General features: G+C 42.3%; 1 protein-coding gene and 1 pseudogene across 1 annotated transcript in view; both read left to right on the plus strand.

The window, feature by feature from the left end:
* The first annotated feature begins 5,432 nt into the window (after window positions 1-5,432).
* FAM47E (family with sequence similarity 47 member E) overlaps window positions 5,433-15,475 on the plus strand; it is a 30,374-nt gene continuing 20,331 nt past the window's right edge. The window contains exons 1-5 of the mRNA XM_066386541.1: window positions 5,433-5,500; window positions 7,424-7,793; window positions 10,226-10,365; window positions 13,195-13,351; window positions 14,490-14,660. Of these exons, the coding sequence (XP_066242638.1) occupies window positions 5,433-5,500; window positions 7,424-7,793; window positions 10,226-10,365; window positions 13,195-13,351; window positions 14,490-14,660 (906 nt within the window). The remainder of the gene's footprint in view (window positions 5,501-7,423; window positions 7,794-10,225; window positions 10,366-13,194; window positions 13,352-14,489; window positions 14,661-15,475) is intronic.
* On the plus strand, window positions 6,033-7,068 carry LOC136405548 (1-acylglycerol-3-phosphate O-acyltransferase ABHD5 pseudogene; annotated as a pseudogene).

The raw sequence follows: 15,475 nt of genomic DNA on the forward strand, positions 1-15,475 counted from the left end.
TTATTATGAATATGAATGTTACCATTGATGAACAAATAACTGAGTCTCTGTTTTCAATTATTTTGGTATATATCTTGGAGTGGAGTTGCTGGGTCATACGTTAAGTCTGTGTTGAACTTTCTGAGGACGACAAAGTGTTTTCACAGCAGCTCTACCATTTTACATTTCTATCAGCAATGCACTAGGGTTTCAATTTCTCCAAATATTCACCAACCCTGTTGTTTTCTTTGTGTGTTTATTTATTTACTTATCACAGCCATCCTAGTTGGTGTGAAGTTGTATCTCACTGTGGTTTTGATTTGTATGTCCCTAATGACTAATGATGTTGAGCATCTTTTAATTTGCTTGGTGGTCATCTGTATATCTTTTTTGCAGAAATGTTTATTCAAGTTCTATGCCTATTTGTTCACTGAATTCTTTTAGTATATCTGATATACTGACTGGTTGAATCACTATATCCCTTTGGATATTATTGTCATCTTAATATTGAGCCTTCTAATCCATGAACAGGGGATGTCTTTCCATTTATTTAGGTCTTAGCCTTTCCTCTTTCATAGTTTAATTTTTTTTTTTTTTACAGAGACAGAGATAGGGATAGATAGGGACAGACAGACAGGAACGGAGAGAGATGAGAAGCATCAATCATCAGTTTTTCGTTGCGAAACCTTAGTTCATTGATTGCTTTCTCATATGTGCCTTGACCATGGGCCTTCAGCAGACCGAGTAACCCCTTGTTAAACCAGATGAGCCCGCGCTCAAGCTGGCGACCTCGGGGTCTCAAACCTAGGTCCTCTGCATCCCAGTCCGACGCTCTATCCACTGTGCCACCGCCCGGTCAGGACATAGTTTAATAATTTAAGGTCATTTTATTCTATGTATCATTTTAGCTGTGTCCCACAATTTTTTTGTATCTTTTACATTTATTTTTACATTTCCATTTTAATATCTTACTAACCCATAATTTATTTGTATTTTGTCTTTCTTTCTTTCTTTCTTTCTTTCTTTCTTTCTTTCTTTCTTTCTTTCTCTCTCTCTCTTTCTTTCTTTTTCTCAGGTGAGACGAGGAGAGACAGAGAGACTCTTGAATGCACCCCAACTGGGATCCACCCAGCGAACACCAAATAGGGCCAATGATCGAATCAACTGAGCTGTCCTTAGCGCCTAAGGCCAACGCTAGGACCAACCAAGCTATCCTCAGTGCCCGGGGTCAGTGCTTGAACCAATCAAGCCACTAACTGCTAGAGGGGAAGAGAGAGAAGGGGGAGGGAAGGGGAAGAGAAGCAAATGGTTGCTTCTCATGTGTACCCTGACCAGTAATTGAACCTGGGACATCCGCATGCTGGGCTGATGCTCTATCCATTGAGACAACTGATTGGGCCTTGTTTTATTTTTAAATAAATACTCTTATGTGTGTTATGGATATTTAACTTAATTGCATTGTGATAAGTGTATGTGAGTTAAATGATACCAGTTGAGATGTTGAAACTTGCTTTATGAAGGTACACATATAACTTTCTATCTGTCTTGAAAAGAATGTGTTTTCTCTAATTGTTGGATGCGAAATTCTACCTATATACATTAGATAAAGTTTTAATTTCTTGGTACTCATTGATTTTTTGGTCTATTTAATTTATTACTGAGAGTTGTATTAAAATGTTCCTATTAGAATAGTATATTAATCAATTTTTCTATGTAGGTCCAATAATTTTTCTTTTATATTTTAACCTATGTGTGTAGGTGCATATATGTTTAGAATTGTATATCACTAGTGTGTGTGCATATATGTGTGAATTGGACCTCTCATCATTATGCATAATAATCTTTATGTAACTGTAATGATCTTTTTGCCTCAAGTTGTATTCTGTTTGATATTAGTATAGTTATATCAGGTTTCTTTTCCTTAATGTCAGTCTAGTACATCATCCTTTATACTTTGCTAATCAATATATTCATTCTCTTCTCAATTAAATAAGAAATTCAGGATGTCAGAAAAATTCTTTTTGTTAATCTCCACAAATTAGATGCTATTAGTTTACACAATCTACATTTTAAAGAATATGTATATAATGGATGGAGCAAAAGTATGTTTACAGTTGTGAGTATGTGAAACAGAGTTTATTCTTATATTATTATTCATTGTCATATTATTATTATTTGTGTTATAACTGTAAACCTACTTTTGCCTACCCAGTATTTACAATTTTATTTTTTTTAACATTCTATTGTATTTCATAATATTTATTTGTTCCCTATTACCTGAAGTATAACCTTTAGAATCTTCTCTAATTTTAGTCTGTTGATGATAATTATGTCTTTTTTTTGTCTGAAAATTTTGAGCCCTATTATTGAAAGATAGTTTTGCTTAATATGAAGTTCAAAACTGATGTTTCTTTACACTTAAACCTTGATTATTTTACTGTTTTGGGATTATATCATTGCTTTAGAAATTAGCTTTTAGTCTATTTACTTGTCTTTTTTTAGTAATCCATCTTTTCTATTTGCCTACTTTTAATGTCAGCTATTTGGCCTTTTGTATTTATGGTGAGGTGCTGTATAAGATTTTATTCTTATTATTCTTATTTAAGGTCAATTGTTCCTCCCGAAATGGAGGATTTGTATCTTTAATCAAGTCTTGAAAATTCTCAGCCTTTATATTTTATAATATTTTCTCTTTTCCATTCTCTCTACCATCTACTTATGAAAATCTGATTAGAAGTTTGTAAGACCTTCTTTCTCCTTCTCCCATATTTTCATATTTCTTTTCTTCCATTGTTTCTATTCACTTATTTAGCTGTACTCCAGGCATTTATTCAAATTGATCTGTTTCCTAATTTTCAGTTGAGTTGTTTTAATCTATTGTAAACCAGACCACAGAGTTCTTAATTGCAATGATTGTATTTTTATTTCTATAAATTTTATGTGCTTCTTTTCCAAATCTATCCTTAAAAAAGTTTCTTATACTTTGCTCATAATTTCAATTCCTTCTATCATGTTCTAATCAAATTAAGCATGCTTATTTTATGTATGTAAACATATGTTTATAAATAACTAATCACATTTATTTATATTCTGCATCTAAACATTCCAATACATAAAGGTGCTATAATGTGATCCCCCTCCCATTATTTCTACTGACCCTAGTCATTGTGTGTTGTTTACTCATAGATTTTATTATTTTTCTTGGTGAGATAATGCCTGTTTTAAATTTACCTGTAGAAATTTTGTGAGAACTGGGTTGAGGGTAGAATTGTCTAGGCTAAATGTAGTCTCATAGGGATGATTTGTAACACTTTATCCAGAGGCCAAGCTGTTCTACCAATGCAAGTTCACTTTATAATTACTCAGTTGAAAGTTCTGTTGCTTCTGTTCGTCAAATGCTTTTTCTGCAAAGTATGTGAACTAAGTATTGTGGATTAAGTTGTAAAATACTACAGAAAGAGTAAATAGTTCTTGACTGAAGAAGACGCAGGAATAGTTTTTGGAGACCCTGTTATAAATATTTGAATAATCTTATTTGGAAATGGAATGCTCACACCCCGTGGCAATAAAGCTGGATAAACAACTGAAACATCATCATCTTCGTTCTTAAATAACATTTACCCATTAGATTACTATATGTAACACGTTTTACTTTTGAGATGTAAAGAGAAAGACAGGAAGAATAAACGAGAGATTCCCTGAGTAATGGTATAAATTATGGAGTGTGGTGAAATAAGAAGAATGTTAGTTGTCTCCCACCAGATATGAAGACAGAATTACTATGTGGAGAAAATATTAATTTGTGAAGATACAAAAGTCATGAAAATAGGTGCTTTGTTCTTAATTCATGCAACAAACACTGGAAACTGAGTACCAAGATGACAAGAATCAAGTCTTTTTGTTCTTCTCCATTGTGTAGCACCCCAATCAGTGCCCAACATGGTCATAAGAGAGAATAGTTGTTGAAAGAGTACCTACTGTGTGCCAGGCACAGTACCAGGAGCAAGATGGACATGGCCCTTAGCCTCAGTCTTAAGGAGGAATCCTACTTCCTCAAAGTAATTAAGCTTGAATTTGAAATCAATCAAACTCTATCAAAAATGTTATCAAAGATAACAAAAACAACTAATCAGCCTTTTGATAACGACAACATGTGTACATTTCTCCATTAATAAATCGTATAACAATCCTGTAAAGTAGTCAGGGCAAGTACACCAATCCCCAGTTCCCAGCTGAGATGACAGTACTCAGCAGTATCTGAGGGGTCAGTATTGCCAGCACTGTGTTAAGTGCTTTACATTTATTAGCTCATAAAATCCCCCAATAACCTTAGAGGCAGACACTATTATTTCCCCCATTTTCAGGCTAGGAAATCTATGAAGCTTAAAAACGTATGAGGAACTGTGCCCAGGAGTGCACAATTATTAAGTGGCAGAGCGAGGATTCAGCTAAGGTGGCGGGGCTGCAGGGCTCTCCACTGAGCTCAGAGAAGGCAGCTGAACACACACACAAGTGAAGATGCTGAAACCAGTGCCTATCGGGGCACCTTCAATATGGTCCAGACATTTAATAGATTCCCAAAGGCGGAGCTAATTTCTTCCTAGAGAGTCTGTAAATGAGAAGACATCTTTAAATGACTACAAAATTATTCTGCCACGACAGACACAATTTAAATACTGCAATAATTTGAATAAAGGAAAATGCTTTGCTGCTATTTTCTCTGAGAGCAATGCTCAGTACAGGTATTTAAATCAGAGACACTCCAGAAGTAGCAAGAGAACTTAGCAAAACCAAAGCATCCGCATGCAATCTATATATATACATAGGCTTCTGCCTCCTGGCACCGACTGGATGGTAATTTCATTGCTGGTTGTGGGTTAAGGCAAAAGAATCAAATAACGCACGGACTGCAAGAAAGTCTGGAAATCAGCAGTGACTACAAAGCAGTGTGCAGCCCACGACTGCAGAGCTTGTGATGCCCAGCCGGCAGTTTCAAGACCTCCAGGAAAACATGTTATTATGCTGAAAGGCTGTCTCACCATTAGACATCAGCCTATTCCTTTCCCTCTTCTCTCTCTCTCTCTCTTGCTATCTCTCCAGCTGCCTTCTCCATTCTTGCCTCAACAAATATTTTTTGAAAACGGGGCGACCAAAACATGGCCAAGTTTACAGTAATTTCAGTGGGAAGGTAAAAACGCCTTCTAAACAGATTCAAACATATTTAGACCAAGGACCTGGTACTCTCCCTTCCTTCGCCTTGGTCCCGACCCCGGGGACCTGAGACCCCCGCTGCGCGGCGGGTTGAGCGTTGTGGGGCGCTTTCCTGGGGAAGGTCGGGTTTCTTAGGGGGCGCCCTAGCTGCGCGCGCGAGGTGTGAATCTGCATAGGGCGTGGCTGCCTGGTCTCCTAGCCACCAGAGACCAGAACGCACAAACACGAAAGGCTCCGCCACTATGGAGAAACGCCGGCTTCGGCCGCGGTTTACTGAGAGAAGAGGAGTTGGCCGGAACTGCAGACCCTCGTAAGCGCCTCGGGTGCTGCGTGGGGGCGCTTAGAACCGGATCTCGCTGGGGCTGGGACTGGGGCTGGGACAGGAGGTGGTCTATAGCTATTCCTGGCTGGGCTACGGACCGCCTGCCTTTCTTTGTCAGGGGCATTATCTCCTAAATGATATTAGTATAAAATATCCAGCGCTCGACGCTGCTCATCGCGAATGATATTATTTTTCTGTTATCCTTACAACCACCAGAGAATGTGTATTAAAATACCGATTCTAGTTGGAAAATGATAGCCACGGAGTCCTCTGTGGAGACTGGTTTAGCCCGTGCTTCCCCCTTCTCCGGATTAGCGAACTGGACCCCTGGATACCTTGGGAGGGGTCTGCTGCACCTGGAGCCTTGGACCACACAGAGGATGACTGTGACAAGCTGAGCCTGTATTTGGGGGACAGTCTCTTGTACTGGGGCATTCTGCTGTCGCTGTGAATGGGAAATGTCACAGCCACAGGACGGGAATCCAAGGCTATCTGCCTTTGCTGATTCCTTGAGCTGATCATGAGGACGGATGTCTGCTCTCTTGGACCATGCCGTCTAGATCCCAAAGGTTAGATACAGGAAGGCTGGAGTCCAAGGCCAGTGCTCCTTATTTGTAAGGTGACCTTAGGGAGGTTAGTTGCTCCTTCTGGGCCCAGTTTTCTTAACTGTAAAATAGAGACAATAGGAAGAATCAGTCTTATAGGACTGGGTGAAGAATAACCTACCTCGCGCCTGTGAAGCAGCTACTGGCAGAGAGTGTGCACAGTATACATAGTCACAGTTAGGAGGCCTTTGGGAAGTTTTCTTTTTCTTCCCACCTTCAAACTTTTTATTTTGAAGTAATTATATGGAGATAAAATATGGACGCCCAATTTTTCTCACAGTGTTTCTAATAAGACTCAACTAGTCCCCCTTCCATGGTTTTAGAGGAGATCTTGGACTCTGGGCATTAAATTTTGGTGATCTTTTCAATGATAGATTTGTCTATACTTTTGCCCTTGTTGGACTTCGTTTGAAGTCATGGACCATGTTTGACAGGGATGCAGAGGAAGTGGAGAATCAGTTTGTGGAACCCACTGAGGGGTGGAGATGAGCCCTAGGCCTGGACAAAGTGGCATTTCTTGGACACAGCCTGAGTGGGTTCTTGGCAGCTGCTTACTCACTGAAGTACCTGCCAAGGGTAAATCATCTCATTTTAGTGGAGCCTTGGGGTTTCCCTGAGCGACGGGACCTTGCTGATCAAGACAGACCAATTCCAGTTTAGATCAGTACCTTGGGAGCAACAGAATGGACTCCCTTCAACTCTTTTGCTAACCTCAGGATGACGGGACCATTTGGTTAATGTCTAGCACAGCGTTAAGGCCTGATTTCCAACAGAAGTATTCTTCAGTGTTTGAAGATAACTGTGCCAGAATACATGTACCACTGTCATGTACAGACTGCAAGGGGTGAGATAGCATTAAACAATATCAGTGTTCTTTATGGATGGGCCAAAAGGCCAATGCTCCAGCAAATTGGAAAAATGAACCTTTATAATACTGCCCTTGGTGAATAAACAGGTAACAGAATAGTACCATTTATGTAAATTACAAACACATGCACACAAAATGATAGCACAGATATCATACAAATGTGTACTAACAAAGGATGCATTACAAATCCATTAGAGTGGTTTTGCTTATGCAGGTGACAGCAATGAGAGTGGGTACAGGAAATACATAGAATAAAGAAAACAGGAGAAGGGCCTTGCTCAGAACAGTGATAATGTGCCAGGAACCAGGACTACGATTAGCTGAAACTTCTCCATGTGAACTCCTCTTTCCCCAAGTCTCCCCCCTAAAAGCCTCCTTACACCCTCCTCCTCCCACCCCAATCTTATGATCTGCACAACTGTGCGTGTTATCTTTCAGGTACGGAGAGAATCTGCCCCCTGAGTGTGGCACAGAACCCAAGGACAGCCCACCAGTCCACACCTTCATGAATACGAAGCGGTGGGTATTTGTGAGAAAAGGACTGGATGACTTCAGATATGGCTGCCCTTCTTGCGAAGGTATGATCACTCGGGGCCTTCAGGAGCACCCTGTGCCGCTGATTTATCCCAGAGCTCCCCGACCTCCCCCAACAGGGAGGCAGAATAGGCTGCCCAAGCTTACAGCTCTATTTTCCAAGCTCTCACCAGCCCAGCAGGCACGGAGGGCATTTGTGGCGGACATTGAGGCCAAGCTGATGTCACAGCCTTTGTATCAGTACCCGAATCTGGAGGAAGACCTGCCTGCAGAGGTGATTGATCTCCGGTCCTAGGGGGTGGGAAGGCTCTCACTGGAACCTAGAAAAGAATTTCCTCAGCTGTCTAGGGCGTTTTCCCTCTAGGGGATGATATGCTTATAGGAGGAGGGGATGAGACTGTCTCCCCAGGGGGAGAGATTTCTTGTGGGTTGGAGCAGCCCCGTTTCAGCAGCATTTCCCTGGACTTCCTACAAGGCTAAACAAGGAATAAGGTCCAGTGCACTGGGGACATTGGAGTTCTTTTCCCCTGAAGGTCTACCAGTCTTCTTTGCCTGTGCCATTCTTTGAGCTGGAACAAAATGGGACTGGGGGAAGAGGTGGGGGGGGGGGGTGAGGAGAATTGCTCAGGCTTACTATGTCACTTTAACCTGGTCTCAGGAGGTGTGCATAGTACTTACTAACTGGTGAGTATAAAGCATAAGAGAACCTGAAAGTTCACAGGGAAAAATCACCAAATTATTAGGCAAAAGTTGGGCAGCAGCTCCATTATGTTACCATGATTCTAGACATCTTTTGGCTTTCAGTTCAATTATCCTCAGCATGTGTGTCTAGTGCTTCCATCTCAAAATGGCTTCCACACCTGCAGGCATGGAGTCTTCCAAAGAAGGAGGGAGAAGGGGCAAAGGTGAAAGGGCACAAGCCAGCTGACTCTGTGTTTTAATTAGGCAAACACAGATGACCCTTTAACAGCATCGAACTGCGCGGGTCCACTTATATGAGGATTTTTCTATAAATACATTCAGCCTTTCCTGACTATGGTTTCACTTGCACAGATTAACCGCATACAGAAGATAGTATATTCTCATTCCTAACCGCAGATCTAAAATACTGTTTGTATCTGCAGTTGGTTGAATCCACAGATGCTAAGGGCCTCTTATAGAGTCAAACATCCTACATGGGTTTTCGAGTGTGCAGGGGTCGGTACCCTGAATCCTCTGTGTTGTTCTGGATCGATTGTGATAGTTTTGCCAGTAAACAGCTCATTCATCGGACCGCCCCTAGATGCTAGGAAGCCTAGAAAACTCGGTTGGGCATTTCAACATTGAACAAAATACAGAACAAATTTGTGAGATGTAAGGAAAAGGAGCCAAAAGGATATTGGGCAAGAAACGAGTAGTGCCTGCTAGCCCACGCCACCCTGCAGTCTGTTCCCTACACAGTGAGCACGACAGTGGCTCAGCAAGGGGCACTCCTCTGCAGAGCCCCCCAGCGGCCCCTTCTCCTTCAGAGTAAAGCCCTGGCCTGCAAGGCCCTGCCTGCTCTGCCCTCCACCCTGCCCCTGCCGCACCCCTCCCTCCTCACCTCCTACTCCTCTGCTCTCACCCACTGCGGCCACTCGGGCCTCCTCCTGCTCTGTGAACATGACAGACGTTTCCAGTTCAGATCTCTGGTCTTTGTCTGGGACACTTGCCCCAGGTGTCTGCCCAGCTCACTCCTTCACTTCTTTCAGATCTTTGCTGGAATGTCTCCTACTTTGAGAGACTGTGGAAATAACATTTCCCTTCCACCTTCATTTTCTATCCCTGACCGTGATCTATCACTGGTCTCCTCACTAGAATAAAAGCTCTACAGGGCAAGGACTTGGTGCCTTTCACTGTGTACTAGCAGTACCTGACACATAGTAAACACTCAGAAATGCTTGTGCATTATCAATGAGTGAATAAATAAATGATCAGTGACAGGGAAGTCTACAGATAAGACAACTGGCCAGAGCTTCTGTGTCAATTACAGATAGATGGTTTCACATACCCTCCGATGGCACATGGGATTGTAGCCCTTATTTCCATATGTGACCTCCCACTGGGTGTGTTGGCATTTTTGAGGCCAGATCTCTCTTTTTGGTGCTATGATGACCATCAGCTGCTCTAGATACAGATTCTTCCCGGATAATGAACAATTATTTTTGTATAATCTCAACAAAATTTTATAGCTTAATTCCTGTGGGTTCAACTTTGGTTATGTGCCTGTTCCAGAACCCATAACTGGCTTTGGTCCTGCCAGGACAGGCTTGCCCTAGACGGAGAATAGCATCAGGTTGATTCAGACCATGAGGACTGAGAGTGGAAAGAGAGGTGGTTCTCCAAAGAAAAGTCAGGATACCATCACTGTGGGAGGGAGAATGAATGCTGGATTTAAAAACCACCGAAATCCTTTAGAGGTGTTCAGTGGGGCAGTTGGGGATTGGGGCCGACCCAGAGGCAGCATTCCATCTGGAGGAGTCATTATTACAGTACAAAGGTGCCCGCCTTGTGTTCTTGTGATGGTGTGTCACCGACTGCACCCAGCCCAGGATCTGAATGGAAACTGATGGAAGCACTGACTGGTAGGAAAGAAAAAGCAAAAGGACAGGATGTGTCCTGGTGTGGAGTGAAGGGGCCCCATTGGCAGCACATTCTTCTAACCTCCAAAGCTGGTTCTCTCTGTAGGTCTCATTAAAGGTGCTGGAAGTGCTGGATCCTGACAGGAAACTGGAGGACACACGGGCTCATTGTGAAGGCGTCAAGAAAACCACAAAGGACCCCGGGAAACGTTTTAAAAACTGTTCCTCCCAAGTCAACCTGGGACAGTAAGTATTGGTCCTTCCTGTAGCTGGATGCAACATTCTAGGAGCTACCATCTCAAAGCTCCTCATCTTTAGAATAATATAGAGGACCAAAAGTAACCACATTTGCAGGGAGCAGGGGAAGGAGCCTTGAGTCATGTTCTAAGTAGTGTTTTGTTACTAATGGACGTGAATTACCCAGCAGCGGGACAAACACGGGTGTGTGAAAGTGCCTCTGAGAGCTGCTGAAGAAGACGGAAACTGCGAGCCTGATTAATGGGCCCATATGGCTCTATGGATTATGTCAGAAGCACGTTTATTCACATAATTGGGACTATTATTCGGTAGGATAACCAAAAAATAAAAATAAAAAAGAGAGGCCTGATCTGTGGTGGCGCAGTGAATAAAGCGTCAACCTGGAAACACTAAGGTTGCCGGTTCAAAACCCTGGCTTGCCCGGTCAAGGCACATATGGGAGTTGATGCTTCCTGCTCCTCCCCCTCCTCTCTCTGTTTCTCTCTCTCTCTCTCTCCCCCCCTCCTCTCTAAAATGAATAAATAAGAAAAAAATAAATAAAATTAAAAATAAAAAAGAAAGAAGAAAAGGTTAATGCAGGGAATTATGAAAGATGACACTTAGGTATTTAGAACATCTTAGTTTACTCTAGAACATAACTGTACATCACATGCTAGTCCTTTATTTTATGACAGAGACAGAGAGAGAGTCAGAGAGAAGGACAGACAGGGACATATAGGAAGAGAGAGATGAGAGGCAATCATTCTTCGTTGCAGCTCCTTAGTTGTTTACTGATTGCTTTCTCATATGAGCCTTGACTGGGGGCCTACAGCAGGGCGAGTGACCCTTGCTCAAGCCAGTGACCTTAGGCTCCAGCCAGCAACTTTGGGATTCAAGCTAGCAACCTTTGGGCTCAAGCCAGTGACCATGGGGTCATGTCTATGATCCCGTGCTCAAACCAGCGACCCCGTGCTCAAGCTGGTGAGCCCGCATTCAAGCCAGATGAGCCTGAGCTCAAGCTGGCGACCTCGGAGTTTCAAACTTGGTCCTCTGCTTCCCAGTCCAATGCTCCATCCACTGTGCCACCACCTGGTCAGGTCACATGCTTGTCTTTTAATGTAAAGCCTTTTTTTTTTTCAGTGTGGGTTTGCTGCTTGGATTCCCAAGTCATCTTTTTCCCATAAATCACACCATTAATGACACCTTCTTTGAATCTTCCAAAGCACCAAGCTTAATTTTCATAGAAACAACTCTCTTTTGTACCACACTCTGATTTTTCCAACTCATGTAATATTTAAGTAAAATGTAAATGCAGTGAAATGATAATTATACTTGACATAAATGGATGTTGGATATGCATGAGTTCTGAAATTAAATGGTGTCACCGGCCGGCACTGAGAGTGTGCATGCATAGAGAGAAGCCCATTCACAGCGCCCGGGCTGCTTACGGAGGACCCAGAACCATGGTCAGGGTGTGGGGAAGGGGCCGCGTAGAGCTTTGCTAGTCACCCGAGTTACCTAGGGGGAGGTGGAGAGAAAAGCCACTGTATTAAATTATACATGTTTCTTAGGGTGAGACACAAGGTGACAGGTTCTTCACTGTTCTGATCCCCAAATGTAGCCTCTGGTAAATTTGGGGAGAACAACGGAGCATGCTGATTTCATCGCTGCCCTCATTTCGCTGGGAAGCAGGATGGCCCATGGGAAGCACAAGCTCTCCTCTGTTGTTTTCTTCTCGATGGAAGCCCCGCCCTGGGCCACCCTATTAGTTGCCAGGGTTGGACAGTCTGCCCATTTCTGGGTTGCAATGAACAAGTTATCCTGCACCTCAACCCATGTCCTCCAATGTGGCTGCTGTCAGTAACAAAGTTGAAACGTTAGTTTTCATCTATGCCTTTTGTATTATTTTTCAAGTTGCTCAGACCTGGGAAGGAAGAGGGAGCAATGCTATATGAAGGGATCCCCTTGGCGATTCCAGGAGTGTGGTCGGAATGGTCCTGGGAGCATCTTTAACTTATTGACCCTCGGCGAACCATTAGCTAGTTAGGATGTTATGTTAATTTATCTCAATTCTTGAAAAGAAGCCATTGAAGAAGGTTTAATTGAGGATGAAGTGTGGCTGCATTTGATATGATGAGATTTGTATTTAGAGTGACCATTTTGGCTGCAGTTTGGAGAATGAGTAAGGGATTGGGGGTTGGGTGTCCTAAGAGAAAACTTAAAGACATCAACAAGGAGTGTATTACAGCAATCTAGAGAAGACAGACTCAAAATCTGCCAATTAGGAATGACAGACATAGAGGTCAAGGATGTCTCCTTCTTGTCTAGATTGTCTGACGCTTTGCCAGTCTCCACACGTTAACTTGTGGGGCACATGCCTTAATACCTGGTACTCATTATCCTTTTTTTAAAGGAGTTTTTCTTTTTTTCTTTTACTTAGTTTTTATTCATTGATTTAAGAGAGAGAGAGGGAGAGAGAGAGAGAGAGAGAGAGAGAGAGAGAGAGAGAGAAAGGTGGAGGGAAAAACGAGAAGCATCAACTCATAGTAGTTGCTTCTCCTATGTGCTTTGACCGTGTAAGCCCAGGGTTTCAAACTGGCAACGTCAGCATTCAAGTTCAATGCCTTATCCACTGCTCCACCACAGGTCAGGCCTGGTACTCATAATCACAAAAATCACCTTATAATGGTAAAATGCTATATAAGTTTACAATGTTAAAAATACTCATGATATACTTTATGATACTGGTAATAGGAATAGAATCTTTGAAAAAATAATTAGTGTGAGCTTGCAAGAAACTGTTGTCAGTACTTATTTCATGATGTCTTTCCCCCCAAGATACTGTTGGAAACCTACTGGACTTGACAGTGGCTCCTTTTGTAAGTCTTTGGTGAACCCATTACATGAAACGGATTTGGTCCAGGAAGGCGATCTGTGCCAGAATGAAAATGTATGCAAGGCAGTTGATGACTTCTCTACCTGGGCTGATAATATTGTGAGTTAGTAGTCATATAATTTGTTATTATTATTATTGTTCTTATTATTAAGTGAGAGTCAGGGAGGCAGACAGACTCCTGCATGTGCCCCGAGTGGGATACACCTAGCAATTCCACAGGGTGATGCTCTGCCCGTCTGGGGCCACTGCTCCGTTACTCTGGCAGCTAAGCTATTTTATTGCCTGAGGCAAGACCATGCAGCAATCCTCAGCTCCTGGGGCCCACTTGCTCGAACCGTTAGAGCAGGGGTCCCCAAACTACGGCCCGTGGGCCACATGCGGCCCCCTGAGGCCATTTATCCGGCCCCCACTGCACTTCCAGAAGGGGCACCTCTTTCATTGGTGGTCAGTGAGAGAAGCATAGTTCCCATTAAAATACTGGTCAGTTTGTTGATTTAAATTTACTCATTCTTTATTTTAAATATTGTATTTGTTCCCGTTTTGTTTTTTTACTTTAAAATAAGATATGTGCAATGTGCACAGGGATTTGTTCATATTTTTTTTATAGTCTGGCCCTCCAACAGTCTGAGGGACAGTGAACTGGCCCCCTGTGTAAAAAGTTTGGGGACCCCTGCATTAGAGCCATGGCTGAGGGAGGAGAAGAGAGAGAGAGAGAGAGAGAGAGAGAGAGAAGGGAGACAGGCAGGGGTGGAAGCCAGTTATCAAGTCTTTTGTGTGACCTGTCTGGGAATGAAACCTGAGACTTCCCATGCAGGGCTGATGCCAATCAGCCAGGGCCAGTCATATAACCTTTTAAAGTCAATCTTCAAGTTACTTTGATTAAAAACAGTATTTGTATTTAATAAGTCAAATAAACGAAGTCATAAAGGAACCAACCCTCTTTCTTGCCCAACGCCCAGTATCAAGAGAAACGAGGTTTTGGGGGAGTCAAGAGTTGCACAAGATTATCAACTCTTCTGGAGGTCAGCACCCCTACGTGCCGTTCCTCCCCTCCACCGGATGCTTGTTCAAGGTTCTTCTGTGCTTCATGTCTCCAGCGAATGCTGACTGAGCACTTTCTACCTTTCCTCCAAGCTCCCTCTTCTCCACCCTTGGTCATATACTTCCCAAATTAAAGAATAAAGTAAGGAATACTGGATCCTTTGTCCTTGACTTATGCAATGTGATATTCTTCCAGGGAAGTTTGAAGATAGACAAAGAATTTATCTTCAAAAAGTTTAAATTGGAGGTGGAGAACCCCAGGAGTTACACTAATAGTACAATATCAGACAAACAGGTGTCCCCTGGAAAAAAGAATAATGTGGGGCTGTATACACCCGTGGAGCGAGAATTTTTTCAGAAATCTCAGGTAATTGCAAGAGGGGAGAAGAAAATCAAAACAATATAACTGTATTGAAATCTTAGATGTTCTTGAATTCTGGTATTACAAGAGACACTGGCCTTTTTTAGTAGAATTCTTGAAGTTTTTGATGTTAAAAAAATTTTGTGAAATGAGTGAATATTTAATACATATAAAATCTCAGTTATACAAACAAGTCATGTCCTTTTGTCCTTTGGAACTATTGTTAATATCTGAGGATTCATTAAATATTCTGTATGTTTTCTGTCTTGACATAATCTTTTTATGTGTTTTATATGTTGAAACACATTTTTTTCTGTTTTATATGTTAAAATTCTAACAGTCAGTGGAAATGTATGTGCATGTTTATTATTGAAGCAGTAAAATGCTGCAATTAATGATTGTGAACACTGTTCATTTTCTGCCCAAAGAAATCTTGACTTTTCAGGGGAGGTTAACAGACCACAATGCATCATTTCTGACTGCATGCCTGCCTGATCATTAACACCTTGCTCAGTTTCCCAATACCAATTTCCCGTGAAGATAGAACAAAGGAACAGAGAGGGAAAGACATGCTATGTTCCAAAGGGATGTACTCTGGGCCCCTAAGTACTTTCCCCTTTTTACACAGAGTGTTATTGCAAACATGTACACCAGTCAAATGTCCAGTCGGACAGAGACTGAGTGCCTGCGGGGAGTTGGGGGTGGGGACGTGGAGAGAGCTCCTTTCTCTGAGAGTGAGAAACAATAATCTCTAGTCACTCTCTGCATTTTAAACGTTATCTTTGATACCATATTTCCAATATTTTGGACATACTCATCTT

Source organism: Saccopteryx leptura, chromosome 5 (genome assembly GCF_036850995.1).
Source record: "Saccopteryx leptura isolate mSacLep1 chromosome 5, mSacLep1_pri_phased_curated, whole genome shotgun sequence".
Taxonomy (NCBI): Eukaryota; Metazoa; Chordata; class Mammalia; order Chiroptera; family Emballonuridae; genus Saccopteryx; species Saccopteryx leptura.